Source organism: Hydra vulgaris, chromosome 15 (assembly GCF_038396675.1).
Source record: "Hydra vulgaris chromosome 15, alternate assembly HydraT2T_AEP".
NCBI classification, from domain to species: Eukaryota; Metazoa; Cnidaria; class Hydrozoa; order Anthoathecata; family Hydridae; genus Hydra; species Hydra vulgaris.
Genome location: NC_088934.1, coordinates 38,466,576 through 38,486,249, shown reverse-complemented (window position 1 = coordinate 38,486,249; position 19,674 = coordinate 38,466,576). Strand labels below are relative to the sequence as shown.

At 26.1% G+C, this 19,674-nt stretch overlaps 1 protein-coding gene across 11 annotated transcripts in view; it reads right to left on the bottom strand.

The window, feature by feature from the left end:
- LOC100198560 (adhesion G-protein coupled receptor G2) overlaps positions 1 to 19,674 on the bottom strand; it is a 98,725-nt gene that overhangs the window by 62,257 nt on the left and 16,794 nt on the right. For all 11 annotated transcript variants that reach the window (XM_065820212.1, XM_065820211.1, XM_065820218.1 and 8 more), the window contains 5 exons: positions 17,208 to 17,576; positions 11,199 to 11,312; positions 2,865 to 2,945; positions 2,015 to 2,109; positions 710 to 911 (listed from right to left, as the gene is read on the bottom strand). In XM_065820212.1, coding sequence (XP_065676284.1) covers positions 710 to 911; positions 2,015 to 2,109; positions 2,865 to 2,945; positions 11,199 to 11,312; positions 17,208 to 17,576 — 861 coding nt within the window. The remainder of the gene's footprint in view (positions 1 to 709; positions 912 to 2,014; positions 2,110 to 2,864; positions 2,946 to 11,198; positions 11,313 to 17,207; positions 17,577 to 19,674) is intronic.

The window sequence follows — 19,674 nt, the reverse complement described above, 5'->3', positions numbered from 1 at the left end:
CATGTACCACTTTAGTGTTTTGACAAAACTGGTGTTTTGTCAAAACACTAAAGTTTAAAAAAGGATTAAATATTTAATAATATATATACAATTAAATACCTTCTCTTATTAGATGTAGAAACTAAAATTAAATAAGTTTCAAAACTAAAATTATATATATATATATATATATATATATATATATATATATATATATATATATATATATATATATATATATATAACTAAAACTATATATATATATATATATATATATATATATATATATATATATATATATATATATATATATATATATATATATATATATATATATATATATATATATATATATATATATATATATATACATATACATATATATTAAATATATTTATATATATATATATACATATGTATTTCTTATATATATATATATATATACATACATGTTTATATACATACATATATTAAATATATTTTTATATACACACATACATATATATTTTCACATATATTACATATATAAATATATATATATATATATATATATATATATATATATATATATATATATATATATATATATATATATATATATATATATATATATATATATATATAATCACACATGCTGCTTATGCTTTTCCTTAAACATTAAAAAATAAAAATAAAATCAAAAAACACATAATAAAAGTGTTTTATAAAACAAGAGTTGCAAATAGCTTACTTTGAACTATTATTTTTCCACTGTTTCCAGGTTTAATTCCCATTCCACCTCTAACACTTAGAGATTTAATATCTCCATTAAAATAAAGTGTGTTTAAACTGATAATGCCACCTGCCCCACCATTTGTACAATAAAAAGAACTCTTATTTCTGCCACTGGAACCACCATTTGCATGAATTGATACATTATCAGAGATCCTAATCTATATTTTAAAATGCTGTTAAAATGTTAATGAAACTATAATGAAATTATATTGTATTCAATTTTTGTTTGAAAATGCAAAAGTTGACAAACATTATTAATACTTTATTTCAACTACAAACAATAAACTACTTGCATAAACTATGCAGGTATATTCAAATGTTTTTTTTAGTCCAATAACAATTTATGTACTAATTATTATAATTAAAAATTATTATGAAAATATTGTCATTTCATTAATGTTCTAAAATAAAAATGCCTTTTTTAGACTTAAAAATTTTCATTTTGACTAACAAACCTTTGCATTATAATTTATTTATTTTCTAAAATAAACTTAAATGATAATTAACAATGACTAGACAAAAAAAGGAGATATAAATAAAAAAAAAAGATATAAAAAAAATATAGATATAAAATTTTTTATAAAGCAATCTTTCATTCTCACAATGCTACTTGTGCTTTTTGGTACTTTAAACAGTCATTAAAACTTAAATTTCTCATTTAATGTTATAAAAAGTTTCAAATTATTTTAAAATATATAATTTTATTTTAGTTTAAACTGTGTTTTGTTTATTTGGCATAAGTATACAAGTACAACCTAACCCTGACCTAAAGTACAACCCTGACCATAATCCTAATAAGTGTAGGAGTTCAAAATTTTTGGTGAAACATTAAAAACAATTCTTTAAAAATATTTTACTAATTTTAGTTAAGTAGTAAGAGTTTGAAAATTGCATGCAAATCCATTTGCAAGCAATGCATGCAATTTTCACATTTGCATTTGCAAGCAATGTATGCAATGATACATTTGCAAGCAACGTATGCAAAAGAGACTTTTATTGTAAAAAAAAGTCTCTTATGATGACACAAAAATAGGAAATTTAATGACTTATTTTTTGTTTTGCTTAATATATTTTGTTTTTTATCATTGTATTTTTCTCATTTTTTTATTCATTTCTTTTTTTATGCAAATTATACATGACAAATGTAGCCATTAAAGTTTATTTGTTAATAGTTGTCAATGATGTAAAATAAATAGAAATGCACAAAATTTTACTACAAAAACTAGGTTTAAAATAAAAAAACTACTGCAAATATGCTCACCTCATTAGCTTTAATTAGTATAAAACCCCCTGCACTTCCTCCACTACAATTTTTATTGTCTTGATTCTCGTACCCATCAGCAGATATATCAGCATCTGACAAGAATATAAATAAATTGATAATATCAAATTACCTTCATTAAAATTAAAAAACAAATCAATAACACATTTATTTAAATTTGTCAATAATGTCTGTAAAAAACCACTACAAGTGCACTAAGGTGATTAAATTTAAGGGTTCTATTTTTGAGCTTTTAAATATTGTTTTAAGATATCTTTTGTTTACTCCATTTATAAAACTATAACAGATTAAATCAAACACTTCCCAAAGTTTAAAACACTTCCCAAAGTTTAAAACACTTCCCAAAGTTGTTATTTAAAAAGTGTCAAAGTAGCGTAGTAACTTTATGCTCTTCATTTAAAAATCTACTGTATCATTTATTCAGCTTTTAATTGGCCTTTCTAAATTTCAGGTTTATAAACATATCTTTTGACTTAAAATTTTATGTAGAAAATCGTCATTTTTGGTAGCTTTGGCATAGAAAAAACAATAACCTTATTTATGCGAGTTTATAATATATTATTGTAAATTTTTCATATTTTAAGGCCAAATAAATGGACATTTGATCCCTTAGTATTATTTAAGAAAAGTCTTTATATTTTGCTTTCATTAAAACCTCTTCAACAATGTTTAAATTTATGTCCCAAAAAGTGTTTAGGATTGTTAGACATATCTTAACCCATATATACTTTAAAGTCATACCTATTATTTAAAAAATAAGAAACATGTGTTTACATTATTTATTTTGTATTTATATTGCTGTTTGAAATTTAGACATATTTAAACTTACTAACAAAAAGATTGCCATTTACAAACAAAATAAAAACTCCTCCCCCATTTCCAGGTGAGCCTAAAAGATCAACTTGTGGACCTATAAAAAATTAAAACCAAATTAATTCACTGTTGAAAACAGGTTATAATGTATAAAATATCTAAACAAATATATTACTAAAAATAAAAATACTAACACAAGATTACTACTAATGACTCATTACTAAATAAAGATGTAATCTGTTGTATATAATGATAAAATATATCATGCTTGTACAACTTTATTCGAGAAAAATTTTTTAAGCACTTCTCTTATTTTTCTATACATTTCTGATTATAATAAACATTTAAAACTTTTAACAAACATCAGACATCACATGACACCACATGTGAAAACTTAAAAAAGAAAAAAAATATAAAGAAAAAATTTTTTTATGCAAAATATCATGTGTCATGTTATATTTTGAACAATAAAACATTACAACCCATTCATTTAACCGAAAAAAAAATCAAGTTGACAAACATATATCATAAATTTACACCAAAATGGTTAGGTGCGATCAAAAAAAGTGCACAGTAAAACGAGTTACTTAGGACAATTTTTAACTTTGAAAAATGTAGGTTAAAAGGTTATTATTTTGAAAAAAAAATGTCAAAACATGGGTCTGTGTGTGTACATAGCCACTGAGTTTCCATTCTTGTGATTTAGATTACTTATAATTAGGATAAAATAAAAAAGTACTTGTCCCTACTAACCTTACAACAAGGTGTTACTTTAGGCAATGGCTTAGCTCTAGTTCAAGCAACCCCTTCTATGGGTTTACTTGGTTCAATCAGGATGTTTTAAAAAAACTATGAATGTCAATATGCTCAACTATAATATGCTATAATTTTACTGTATATACTATATTTTTAAGTACCACTGTCCCTAGTAACTCCGTTTTACAGCACCAAAAAACACATTAAATAAAACAAAGAAAGAAATAAAATCAAAAATAATTAGCAAAAATAACAGTAATAAATATAACAGTAAGACATAATAAAGCTATTACTACTATAAAATTATTATCAACATCGTAATTCATATTAGTTATGGGACAAAAACAAAAAAAAGTTAATGAAAAAATAAAAAGTATTAATAAGAGATTAATAAAAATATTAATAAAGTAGCAAAATAGTAATCTAATTGTATATATTTAAGTACTTTTCAAAATACAGTACCAAATTAAAAACAGCATCATATTGGTTTGTGTGAGTTTTTTGTTTAGATAATTTAGGTGTCTGATATATTTTTGTCAAGAAACATTCCAAGATACTTTAAATACTTAGATGGAAAAAGACTTACCATTTCTAATACTCACATTATCAACTTTTTTTGAAAAATAACATATTCTGTTTTATTGGTGTTAAAAGAAATATGTTACTATTTAAGCAATCCCACAAATAATAAAGATCTGAATTGACTATTTTGCGTAGTTGTGAAAGTAATTTATTTATGCATAGAAGATTGGTGTTAACAGCAAAATGATGTACAATGGAATTAGTTGCGGGTTGAGATAATTCTTTAATATATATCAAAAATAATAAAGATCCAAGAACAGAATTCAGGGAGCAACTTATTAAAACTTTATTGTGTATTCAAAACCATAAAATCAATTATTAGGGGTTATTAGCTTTTCAGAGTAAAAATTCCAATAAAAATAATATAATAATAAAATAAATAAATAATAAAATTCCACTAGCAAGAGAACCATTCTCAATTGCTGCTTAAATTATTTCAGTAATGTTTATAAGAACTTGGGAAAACTGGCAGTCATATAAACTCTTAAGAAAATAGTAGTTACAAAAATAAATGATTTTTTTAAGAATTTTGCTGGTATTTGATAATAATTATTAAATAACAATATTTATCTGTAGTGATTGCAGTTAAGTTCTTGGTAATATATATACATATATATATATATATATACATATATATATATATATACATATATATATATATATATATACATATATATATATATACATATATATATATATATATATATATATATATATATATATATATATATATATATATATATATATATATATATATATATATATATATATATATATATCTGTGTGTATAAATATTTAAAAATACTTGGAAATTTACAGGTAATGAAAGAGAGGTTAAATAGATTTGAACATACTGAAGAAAGATCATAATCAAAAAAATTAAGAATAATAGTTTGAATACTGTTATGACTGGAAGCTATGCCATCATTTAGAGAAAGTATATTTAACAGTACTCGGTTTTATAAATAAGTTTTATGAATTTTGAATTAAAGTTTGGCATTTTTTTTAATGTATTGCAAGTCAGCATGAAATGAATAAATTCATTTTTTTGCAATTCTTTGTGGATTAATTTATAGAACTAAAACTTTCATATATTTTTATGAGTTATACATTATGGAGTTGTTTAAACTTATGCACAAAGGATACAAGATTTAAAATAGAATAGGAGATTTAAAATATTCCTCATGCCTTTCCATTTAGCTCTCTAACTATTGGCATTATTAGAAGAAAAAAAGATAAATGGTTTCTTTTTGCTTCATCAAATTAGAATATTTCTATAAGTTTAATAATTTTTTTTTTTTAATTTAAATTGTTATTAAGATTTTTTATTTAAGAAATAGCTTAAATACCTTGTAACTTGTTTTTATTGAAGTTAAAATTATTGGTATAATCCACAGTTTATGTCTTCAAGTTTAACCTGCAATTACTAATTTTTTGATTGAACATACTTGTTTAAAATAAATTGAATATTAATTAAAAATTCTCATAAGGCTTATTAGTATCACCATGACATCACCATTGAAAATTTTTATGATTTTTTTCCAAGTTTTTTTTATGATTAACCATTTCTAAATTCATTACAACTTAGTTTCTTGAAATTTTAAAGAAAAACAAGGATTAATCTTTTTTTGAAAAGATAGGTGTATAGGTAGGTGTATAGGTAGGTATATAGGTAGTTGTATAGGTAGGTTTATAGGTAGGTGTATAGGTAGGTGTATAGGTAGGTATATAGGTAGTTGTATAGGTAGGTTTATAGGTAGGTGCATAGGTAGGTGTATAAGCAGGTGTATAGGTAGGTAAATAAAATATCATTACAAATTGAATTAGAAAATATATTATTAAAGTTATTGAGTGATAAGTAATTCTTGTAGTGGTAATATAAAATGGAGAAAGTTGTTTGAAATTTTTTTTCAAAATTCAGATATAGAAGTATATGAATTAATTTTTATATGATTTATATCTAAAGCACCCAAAAAAAGATAGATTTGTTTTTTTAAAGTATATATTAGGCACAAATTAATAAACTTATGAATAACTGTTGGGAATGCAATTAACAGTCTACAATAATATTAGCTTTTTTCTTTCTACAAACACAGGCTTAAAAACTGGAGTTTATACAAAATTAAAAACTTCCTATGTTAATATATTAATTTATCAGAAATGAAAAGAAAAGTCTCTCTGAAAAAAGACAGAGTAGGAGTGTGTTCATAAACATATTCATAAAGATTTATTGGGATTGTTAATGGTTACCCAATTTTTGATTAAGTTTTCATTGATCCAATAATGCTAAATTCATAAGTTAAGATAAGTTTTAGATAACTGATAAATACTAGAAAAACTAGAAAAAAGATAGCTAAAGATAAATCTTTTAAACAACTTTATAAATTGTAATGAACTTAACTCATCAAAATATTTTAGCTAGTGAAGTAATCTTCAAATGAAAATGTGTTCTAGCTGATTCCATTGCCAATGGAATCAACTAGAGCCCACTACCTTAAGATTATCTTAAAAACAGTTATAGTTAAAAAAAAACTGTGATTTTCTGAGTTATCATGTAAAAATATTTTAGAAATATCAAAGACTGAAATGAAATTGAGCATAAAATTTTTTTGCCTACTGTAATACTGGAACAAACAGTTTTTTTCAAATCAAAATTTGATTTGAAAATTAATTTGACTGAAAAAAACCATGTTTGTGACTATGTTAATAATTATTGCATTTTTTTCTACGAATGGTAGAAAAAAGTGCAATAATTATTAACATGTAGAAACTACAATTTACATTTATTTGCTTTGAATTTAAAGTTAAATTATATGCATATAACAGATGTGATATGTAAATACACAAGGCCGCCCAGAAGGAGGGGGGGCACTGGGTACATTATACCTAGGCACACGGACAAAGAGGCACATGCGACTCTCAAAAGATTTTGTTAAAAATTTTAATAACCATATAGAGCACTACTCCTTGGAGAAATTTAAAACAGAATCTAAAAGATTCTTATTACAATTAGAATTTATTGCATATTATTCTAAATTTAATTCAAAATAGAAAATAAAAAAACGTTGTTATCATCACTAAATGAATATATCTTATTAAACATTAACATAGAAGATGTATATGCATTATTATAAATGTATGTTTATATTACTTTTATTTTAAATCAGTAGAAATATACAATAGTTTCACGTTCATTTAAAGATATTTTTTGCATTTTGCAAAATGTATATGTATTTTAAAACGGATTATGCATATATTTGCTTTTATATAAACACAGATAATATGTAAACGGGGCTCAGTAATATGACAGTTTATGTTTTCCTCTTACTCTGGCCTAAATTTATATAATATATAAATTTAGGTATAAATAAATACTACATATTAAGTAGTATGCTTTTATAGTAAATTTATTAAACGGCAAAGTTGACAAAAATAAATAAATAAATATTTTTATTGTGACTAACAAGCAGACTGAATACATTTTTTTTTAATCGATATCGGATAACTGGTTTCTACCTGGTGGTAAATCGGCTAGCAAATAACAAGCAATAATCGCAATGAAAGGCAGCAATTTGGCCACGAGGATCGCTAGCTTTTTTAATTAATCAAAAAACTATCGATGTTTGTAAAGATAAAGACAGCCATTTGGCTACGAGGACAGCTAGCTTAATAAGCTTAAGTCCCACTAGCTATTGTAGCGAGTGTCATATCACAATAAAATCGCTGTCTAAAAAGCTTTGATATGAAGCTAGTTTTGAAATCAACCAGCGATAGATTAGTAGATATTTTGTAGCAAGCTACAAAGCTACGATAAGTAGCTAACGACAAAAATTGCTAAAAGTACTACTGCAAATTACTAGATGACAATGTAACTCCAGGTATAGCTTAATAGCTGTATTACCTTGTTCAAAATCTGATAGTCAAAATTTTAAAACAAGGTAGTTTAAATTAGCTAATAAATAAATTGCTCAATTTTTTTGCAAAATTTATGCGAAACAAAGGGTGATTGGTACAAATAGAAGCATTAATCACACCTACCAACCCCATCTGCAGTATGGGCTGGTAATATTTTGTGAACGTTTAAATGATGATGGTAATAGTTGTCATGAGAGAAAAAAATGGAAGATTATTTGCATAATTTTAAGCAAAAAATTTAAGTAAAATATATATTTTTTTTCTGTAAGATATTTTGTTAGATTTTTAGAATTTTATAATATGAAATGAAGTTGAAATTTAGGTTAAGTTAAATGGAAATTTTACAATTTCTATTTTACTGCGTGGAAGGACTTATTACAATGGCTCCAATTTAAATGTAGTTAAAATTCAAGTTACATAACACTTTTAAAACATTATCAATGTTGTTACATAAATCAGTTAAGTTACTCTCATTCCAACACTTTTCAAATATTGTTTTTCAATACATTCATTTCAATTAGTTTGATTTGTGAAATTGCATTTAATTATTTTTCTCTTTAATTCCTTTAAGAATTAAATTCTATATAAAAAACTCATTTCGATTTTGAAACAAATAAAAAACTTTTTTATTCTATATAAAAATAAGTAACACACATCTTAGAGTAAAAACGACATGTCCAGTTTTTGAAAGCATGGTTCAGGGTCCCAAGGCAGAAAAAAAGTTGTAGAAAAAGTTGTAAGAGAATACAAGAATAAACGTACACTGGAAGAGTGTGGCTTCGATAAAGTTCAACAAAAAAAAAAGCATCTATAATAACTCTACGTCCGACCAAGTAGTTGAGGTGTAGGTTAACAGCTTTATCTTTTTTATTCACAATCTTATAATCATAATTTCATTGCAAAACTGTAAAAACAATTGTAAAAATAAAAAATTTTTTTAGACGGCTCATACTACCAAAAGCGTTGATAAACCCTTAAGTCCAAAAAAGCCATCTTTCCCTTCAAATTTTTCAACGGTCTTAAAAGAAGAAGATGATAATCAGGTGAGTTTGAGACGCATTCTTATTTTAGTCTTTCCTCTTGATGTGGAATAGTGGAATAAAAGGATGGAATAAAATGGTGGAATATAATTGGTGAAAGCTAGGAGAAAAGATTAAAAGCCTCCAGTGCAATGTTCGACACAGAATCACTACATCTTATGGAAATCAGCCATTGAAGCCTTGGAAAATGGCCAGAATTGGTTTAGAACTTGAAAAGTAAATAAGAAATGAGGCATCTAAGTGGTAAGAAATTTTACGCTGCATCCTGGACGTCACTCTCCATTTAGCTTCGAGAAATCTAAGTTTTTGAGGTGTGTTAGCAGTTTATGTTCATAAAATAATTTTAATATTGCTCGGAATATTAATATAGATGTAATCTTTGTTTCAATATTATGTTCATATTTGTGAAGGTTTATCAAAAATGCTGGACGAGTATGATAATGGTAATTTTTTAGCCATCCTTGAGCTGTTGGGGAAACACAATAAGTCACTTCAGTTCCATCTAGAAGAAGTTTCTTGACACCAAAAACAAGGAACAAGAAGAAAGCTGATTATAGACATTTTGGATCAAAGCCGAATTGATTTAAAGAACTTTAGGGGTCAGGGCTATGATAAGGGGACTAATATGTCCGGTGTATACAAAAGAGTGCAGGCCATCATTCTTGAGAAAAATCCTCAAGATTTGTCATGCCTTGCAGTGCGCATAGTCTCAATCTTGCTGGAATTCATTCTGCAGAATCCTCTACAGTAGTCAAGAACTATTTTGGCAACATCCAATTGTTGTATAATCTTTTTAGTAGTAGCCCCATGCGCTAGAAAATTTTAACTAAGACAACTGGGCAGTTCCTTCACCAATTGTCCCAAACAAGATGGAGTGCGTGTTTAGAGGCTGTCTGACCATTGTTGAAACAACCAAAAGAAATACTGAAGTCCTTGAAACTTCTTGAAGAACTTGATTTAGAAGATCACCAACTGACTTCAGTTAAGGAAAAAAAAAAGTGGATTCAATCATTTGAATTCATTATCTTGACTTCTTTCTGGTTCAAGGCTTTCATATGTGTCAACAATGCCTGCCTCCTTCTTCAATCAGAAAGCATTTGTTTGGATGATGAGACAAAGTTTTTAAAGACTCTAAATGATGATTTTGACCAACTATGTTCTTCTTGGCCCCAAATCCTCCAAGAAACAAGCCTGGTTGCATCTGGGTTAGATAAGAAGAAGACAAAGAAAAGGAAAACACTTCACGGCGAGTCCATGAACACAGCCTTCTTCCAACATTAAATATGTTCACCTCAAAACCTTTTGACGAATCAAAGGGTTTTGAGGTGAACGTATTTTATGTTGCTCTTGACACGCTGCTCCAACAGATAAGATTCAGAATGGATACAGCTCAAAAGATAACAGATATATTTTTGTTCATATGGTGTTCTCCATCTCCTAGTGATGAAGAAAAACTCAAAAAGAAAAATGCATAGTCCTGGCAAATCTCTACGTAAATGATGTAAAAGAAGAGGAGTTGATTGAACAAATCTGTCATCTAGATGTTCTGAAGCGATCAAATACTTTTAAACAAATAGAATGTCTTTCTTCTAGTTGCTCAACAGAATCTACCAGATAGGTTTTCAGTCAATAAAACCTTCAATCTGCATTTTGCTTTGCATTTTTAATACAATCCCGGTCTCAGTGGCTGAAAGAGAGCGCTCTTTCAGTAAGCTTGCTCTCATCAAATCCAAATTGAAGTAAGCTTGCTCTCATCAAATCCAAATGACTGAAGAAAGCCTTACTAACCTTATGGTGATTTCAATGGAAAACAACCTTGCCAACACTTTATCGTACGAAAATGTCATCTCTAAATTCGCAAAGTAAAACCAAGTTCAAATATTGAGTGTTTATGTGCAACGATATTTAATGCAAAAATAATTATTTCATTAAATTGTAATGTGGTTCTAAACTAAGTTATATAAAAACTAAGTTATATAAGTATAGTTTTTAATTGAAACGAAGTGTTTAAAATCAAATTTAACACAATTCATTAATAATGGTTTTAGCAAGCTCACCTACGCTACCTCCTAGATAAACATCTCCATTACCATAATCTTCTCCCCAAATGCTCACTCCATTTTTATCAAATCCATTGGTGGCACCATTTTGATTTGCACCAGGACCGACTCCTAAATACAAATATTATATTGTTTTAAATTTAATATATGACTATAAATAATGGATAATAAATATAATTGCTAACACTATGTCTATGTCATTTATAATCGTTTCGCATTTTTTCAACTTCGTTTTAAGGTCATTCGGACATTTTTATGTTTAGGGTGACAAGTAAATTACTTATATAGCATAAAAATTGTAAATAGAGCGAGTTATTGGTATCTGACCTATGAATAACTGGTGAATCCTGGAACAAATTCTTGCCAAAAAGTTGCTCCAGATTAATTGTTTATAAGTATATCCAAGATTTATAATACTAAAAAGTCCCAATATGTCAACAGTGATAAAGACTTTGATTGGAACTATATGATCTGCCAATGAAAAATTTTCAATAAAGAAAATTTTTAATAGCAGATCATATAGCTCCAATCAAAGTCTTTATCATTATTTCATTAAAGACATATTGTTTATTAGTATCTCCAAGATTTGGATACTAAAAATTTTAGTATCATAAATCTTGGATATACTTATAAACAATCTGTAGCAACTTTTTGGCAAGAAGTTATTTACTAAAAATAATTTACTTTTGCTTATATTTTTAGCTTAAAACTTATAGCTTTAGCTTGAAACTTGTGAATTTTTTTATTTTAGCACTACGTAGATATGTAGAATTACGCGTTTTACGGAACCAATATGTGTGCTAAAATTCTGTGCCACGTTTTTTGAAGTTTGCTTTTCGTTATTGATGGAGAAACGTATTTTGAGGTTTTTTATTTAGAGTTATATATTAGTATAGATATTTTTTAAAAACTAGAGTAATTTAACTTTATAAATTTGTACTTTTTGATTACAATAAAAACGTTTTAAAGTAGATTTTTAAATGACAAAAACTTAGTTATACTTTGTGCATTAGGGTGGAGCAATTTTCATAGCAAAAAAAAAAAGAGTTTAAAAACCAATATTACTGAGACACGAATCAATGTCTATTAATTATAAGATAAAAGTAAAAAAAAATTTTTTGATTTTGATGAGATCTTGAGGGTCCTCTTTGGAATTTAAATTCTTGACAGGTCCTAATATTTTTGAATTTTTTTTTTTCTAAACCATATCAACCTTGGACTCAAAAAAAGCAGAAAAAAATGCTTGTTTCATAAATAATAATTTTATTAAAAAAATTTTTTAGTGAAAAAAATACTTGCAAAAATATACCTTAAAACCCCCGTTTTGTTGAGGACGGGGGTTTTTAATGAAAAAAACAACTCTCCTTTATTAATTTTAATTTTTTAACAAACAAATATTATTTTCAAAATCAGCATATTATTTTGCTTCTTTTAAGTATCAAGTTGATATAGTTTAGAAAAAAAAATTTAAACAATATTAGGACCCATCAAAAATTTAGAATCCAAAGAGGAACCTCAAGAACTCATCTAAACTAAAAAAAAAAAGAGTAGGGTTCTTTTTTCACCAAAAGATATTGATTTGCTGCTCAGGCAAATCAAATTTCAAAAATTTTCAAAATCGCTCCACCCTATTGTGCATTCAGTAAATGTTGAAGAAATGCTTGTTTTTTTTTGCAATACTATTCTCGATGTTAAGTTTACACAATTTCTTTGCACTTGCCAAATTTCATTGATTTATTTCATGCAGCACATACTCTATTTTGTGCAGCACTTTTGGTACTTAAATTTTTATTTTCCACTTTTATTTTGAGACAGGGGGGGGGGGTAGATGAAGAGGAACTTCAATCTGCTTTTAAAATCATAATAATTGGTTCAGATTTAACTACAAAGAAAAATGAATAAAAATGAAATAATAAAAATTTTTTGTTTTTTCATTTTTATTCATTTTTCTTTGTAGTTAAATCTGAGCCAATTATTATACTTTTAAATGCAGATTGGAGTGGCTCTTCGTCTCTTCCCCCCCCCCCCCCCTCATGTCTCAAAATAAAAGTGGAAAATAAAAATTTAAGTACCAAAAGTGCTGCACAAAATAGAGTATGTGCTGCATGAAATAAATCAATGAAATTTGGTAAAATCATTTTAATAAATGATATTACCACTACTTTTTGTTGAATCATTCTAAATTCCAAATCATTTATTTGAATCATACTTAATATAATTCAAATAAATTACCATTCAATGAATGGTAATTTATTTGAATTATATTAAGTAAATAATGATTTAGTTAATTTCAATTTTTATAAGTTTTTATGCTAAGTATTGAGACAGTTCAATTATAAAACCCTAATATTTTTAATTACAGTTCAACTGTAGATAAAGCTCTTAAAATTAATAAAGAAGTATAATTAACTTTATTATTAGCACGTAGTTTTTTTAACTTAAAAATATAAGTTAAATTTACTACAGAAATATGACAGAAGGCACTGTTAAAATGATCAAAAAAAGTTACAATGCTTATCTTATATTCAGTTATGACTTTGGTTTCATTTATTTAAACTTGAAAAGTTTATTTGATTCATTTCTTCATGATTGTATTTAAAAAAAAAAATTTTTATGATATATTTTTATTTCTTTTATAATTTGCTATTAATTAATAATTTTCAATTAAAACAGTTAATTTGCAATTTTAAATAGTTCTTCAACCAATTTTGGTTTAACTTTTTTTTAATATGCAGTTAATAAGATTTAAATTGGTTTTATATTATAAATTCAATAATACATGTTTTTTGCTCAGTCCAATCATATTATATTTTTAAAAAGCTTTATATCATATAATAATATAATATATTACTTTTTTATGTATTTAAAATATATCATATATTAGTAATATTCTAATATTTGTCTAAAAATATATAGACATATATAATATATTTATAGTATATTAAATTTGATATACTATTTATAGTATATTATATCTATAATATATTATATATTTAATATATAATATGTACTATATTATAGTATATATTAAATATATACTATAATATAATCTATACTTAATACATACTATATCAATAATAATTATAAATAATATGATTCCGATACAACAATGACAGTCTTGCACAATAGCAGAGTAGAAAAACTTAAAAAACACTGAAAGGCTATTACTATTTCTTACTGGACTAGAAAATAAAATGATTCTGAAGCTGTTGACTATTATATGAAAAAGTTTCATATAATAATCAACAGTGAGTAGAGGAACTTGCAAAAAAAATTGTACTGCGAGTAGTGGAACTTGAACAAAAAAAAATTACAGCAAGTAGTGGAACTTGCACAAAAAAAATGTACAGCGAGTAGTGGAACTTGCAAAAAAAATTTACAGCGAGTAGTGAAACTTGCAAAAAAAATCTACAGCGAGTTGTGGAACTTGCAAAAAATATGTACAGCGAGTAGTGGAACTTGCAAAAAAAATTTACAGCAAGTTGTGGAACTTGCAAAAAAAATGTACTGCGAGTAGTGGAACTTGCAAAAATATAAAGCGAGTAGTGGAACTTGCAATTTTTTTTTCACATTATGTCTATTGTTAACAATAAATAATATATAGTTTCATTAATGGAATTTAATATCTTATTCATTAACTAAAAGCCTAATAATGTAAACTAATTAAAATAATATTATAAAACATTTTTTGTTTTTAAAATTTTTTTTCAGGTCAGAGGGGGAACCATCTATAACTAAAACTAAGCATTATGTATTTTGAATTTTGGTAAAAGATGTTTTTATATTAAAGTTTATTATTTTAATTACATTTAAATATTTTTTCGAATCTCATTCAAAATATATATTTTTTTTAAGTTGTAAAAAAGGAGGGGGGGATGACTCGCCCCCTTCCCCATCTACACCCCTTGAAACAAAGGGTGCGCTGCTAGTGATGTTTTAAAGTAGTAAAATATAATTTTTGATTTGATACTAGATTTCTTTTTAATTATGAAGATAGATATTTATAAAAAAAAAAGAGTCATTTTTGATAATAGGGTGTTTGAAACCATCACCCTTACATCCACCCAAAGACAATGATGAAACTTCTATATTTGACTGTGGTCTGATAGCTAATTACAAAACATCTTGTATATAAAAATTTACATTTTCATTAAAAAAACACTTTTATATATATAATATAGTTAGTCTTTATTGCCGGTATGGATGGTGGTTTTGTGCCCCCTCTTGCCCCCGTATACGCCTGTAATCTAGAGACCTTTATAAATTTGTAGATAACTCTTGTATCTATCTTTTGATACCAAGATGTAAACTTTCGGATAAGAATTGATTAAGTTATAATAGTTTTACTTTATAAAAACTTTATTTTGACCACAGTTTCTTCAACAAATCCTAATATCAAAAAACCGGTACTTAAAACGTCATAACTTTTTGTAGGGTGGTTCGATTTAAAAAATGTTTTCACTTTTGGAATATTGAAATGAAGCTCTTTTTAATGATATATAACAACCTAGAGTTTGATGAATTTAAAAATTTCATGTAACATAATTTATACAACGCTAGTTCATAAATTATACAACGCTAAACTTATTTACAAAACAGAAGTATGAGATCCCAAGCCCTTTTTTTCGCGGTGATTTTCGTTAAGCTTTGTAGGCTTATATGCTTTATAAGCTTTATAAGCTTTATGATTTTATATAACTTGAGACTCTGCGAGGAAAAACATTTGATCTTTCTTGTTTTGTTTATTAGCAAAGTTCAGCGTTGCGTAATTATGACTTTCGCAAACGCGACAATCGCAATAAAAAAAAATTATAACAAAACTTTCAAAAATAAACCAAAGCCTTTTTAGTTATGATTTTTACTATCATTTTATATTTCATTTTTGTTTTGTTTTTATCTCTATTTTAATTGTATTTATATTTTAAATATACATTTTTATTATTGAAAAAAAATAAAAATAGAAAAATAAACTGATTTGTTAATCAAAAAGCAGTGATTAAGTATCATTTTTATCTTTTAGTTTTATTTGATTTATACAATATAAAACACTGTATGTTATTTACTTTATACAGTTCTCCGTTATTTACTATATATAATTTACTATCTTTATGTTTAAAAGACGGGATTCAGTAAATGAGGAACATTTTCTTTACAGAGACGACAACACGGGGGGGGGGGGGGCAGGGGCACTCCCCTCATCTTCCTCAACGCACACTTTTCTTCTAAAGGACATTTTTTTTTTAAAGAAAATTCTAGATGAAGAGGACTTTTTAAAAAAATTGACGATTGTGCCCCTCCACTTCGAAACCCGTGTCGTTGGGCCTGCTTTAAAATTAGAATTTGTCCATCATAACTTTATGCGCTTCTTCATAATTCAACCAACATAACTTTATAATTTTATGCGCTTTTATTTTAGCCATCTTTTTTGTAGTATTGCATAAGTTTTCCTTACCATGTTTTGCAGGGTAGTTTTTAATTTTAGTTAATGAAAGTAAGTTTTCTTGTTTTTTTAATTAGATATCAAGATTGTGAATGAGAATTTTTTGCTATTATTGATATTTATGTTTTCCTATTGAAATTAGCCATTTACCATTCACCATTACCAATATTTATTTGTTATTTTTTATTTTTTTAAATGTTTAACTTTATTTACCGCTGACCAATAAAGTTAAACATTTAAAAAAATAAAAAATAACAAAAGTAATAATAATAGTAATTATAATAATAATAATGCTAATAATAATAACGTTTAAGAGTAGAAAAAGATAATCCAATGAACTTCAAAGTAAAAATAACAAACAAAATTATTTTATTCAGTATAATAGCAAAACATAACATTCATTAAATATTTATATGTAATAGCAATAGTTTTGATTATAAATGTTTTATAATATATAAAAGCTTTCGTTTTCGATTATCGATTCGATATAAGTAAATAAAAAATAGAAACAATAAAAATTTTAAAAACAAGGTTTTATATATTTTCTTTATTCATAAATATTTTACCTTCAGGACAATGAAATTGATGTGTTGAAGTGGTGCAAGTTTTCGAATCATATGTAAAACCACCTAAATATCGAGCTGGAATATCACTGTTGGTATATTTAATGGTAAACAGTCCTCCGCCAACTTTCAGTTTTGTTTTTAATTGAAAACTGCTATCAAATACAAGCTTTAATCCGTTTTGTCCAGTTAAATACAACTTATTTATATTGTTGAAGTCGCACTCTTCTGTAGAAATATTGAAAGCAATAGTTTTTGTTTCCCACAATTTATTGAATATAGTTACACTTTGATATTCAATTTCCCCTGTTGTATTGCATGAGTTGATCTGTAGAACACTGTTATCCGTATTTATTTCAGTAACCAAAATTTCTAAAATTATATATAATATTTGTTATTGATTTATATTAAATATTATTATCATACTTTTTAGTTTATAAAGTTCAGAAAAAAAAAAATTCAAGGACTGAGAACTACTAGAAAGATGTATATATCTTTCGCGCACTTCTGAATCATTTTACTAGGCTCAGATGTTGAAGCAGTTAAGTGGCTAATCGTTCTTAACAATTACACCTTTTAAATTAAATAACCGTTTTAAAGTATTTCAAAGAAACATGTATCCATCTTGGCTAATCTCAAAGGTATACAACTTCTATTAAAACAAAATTATCACAAATATTCCATAACAATCAAAAATCAAAGAACCTTTGACTTAACTGCCTTTTTCGGGAAAAATATCCAACTAAAAAAATCCAAGATTTATCCAACTAAAAAAGACTGAATTCAGTTGCTAAAAGATATCGTCGTTCTGTAAATGTTAAATTAGTAATAAACTCTTTTAAACTTCAAAATTCTTTTCTTCTAAAGATCCGATTCCTGTAGAGTTCAAACCATTTGTGGTCTACAAGTTCGTATGTGCAGGGCGTAACTCCTGCTATATAGGCAAAACTAATCGCCATTTCAAAACGGGTAGCTGAACGTTATATGAGTGACAAAAAGTCTTATATCTATAAACATATCCATGTTAATGAAAATTGCTTTGTTCAATTAAATTATAAGTAATTTTCCGTTTTAAATTCAACATCTAATAAGTTTGAGTTAAAACTTTAAGATAGTATGCTTATAGAATGGTTAAAACCTGATATAAACAAACAAATTAACCATGTCCAAATGACACTTTCTGTTTAACTATTATTTTCTCTATAAGCTGTGTATCTTTTCACCCTATTCTTTCTATACTTCCTATTTTTCTTAATGTCTGACTTAAAGTTTTTATTAGACTTTATGAATAGTATTAATTTTAATAATAAAATGGTTTATCTGATTATTCAAAATAGATGTGAGAGTAGAACTAGATCTAATGAACGGGGGTTTATATAAGGGCCTAATAGAAGAGTGAGTTTTTTTCAGAATACGAATTCTACGAATTTCAGAATATACCGTCGGCGCCAAATACCTTTAGAAATAAATATAATATTGATAATAAAAAGACTCAGTACATTTTATAATTGTAAATATTTATTTACAAAAAGTTAAAGGTACACATAAACTATAAAAATGATACAAAATTACTTATAATCTTCCATAAGAGAAGGTGCAGGAGCAGAAATTATCTAAAAATGTAATAAAATGTTCCGACAAAAGTAATCATACCCAAAAATTTTCATTTATTTATTGAAAAGTTTGCCCGGTTTTAACGCTCTTAATATTTGGTATGATACTCCTTGGCGTCAATTGCTGCTTGTAACCTCCTTGGTAAAATGTTCACATAGGATTCCAGGTGATCAACTGGAATGTTATTCCATGCATTTAGATAAGATCTAAAAAAATCTACTTTCTTAAAACCAAACTGGGTTCTCTTAATTTTTTGGTCCAAATAATTCCATAGATTTTCCATGGAGTTAATATCGGAACTCTGTGCCAGCCATTTTAATACTTCTATATTATTTTCCTTAAAAAAATTTTGTGCAACCTTCATGGTATGCTTGGGATCATTATCTTGTTGGAAGATGAATGAGTTCTCAAGCCCCATTTTCTCTACTTATTGTTGTAGATTATTCTCGAAAACTTCAACATACTATATTCGATTCCAGTAATTTTTTATTGATTAGCACCAAATTTCCTACTCCTTTGTAGCCAAAACAACCCGATAACTTAACCATCGATTACCATCGCCGTGTTTTATTGTGGTTTGGATAGTCTTTATATCTAGCGATTTCCCCAAGCGTTTCCAAACTTTTGATCGTTTTTTGAGATTTTTCAACTCAAATTTTGTTTTATCACTCCAGATTATTTTTTTCCAGTAGTTCATAGACTTAGAAACATATTTTTTACAAACTACAATTTACAGACTCTGTTCTTTTCCGAGATGAAGGGCTTTCTAGTCACGTGGGACCGATAAAATCCAACTGATTTTATTCTCCTTTATATAGCTCTCTCCAAAACATTGATATCAAGGATTTCTTTATTA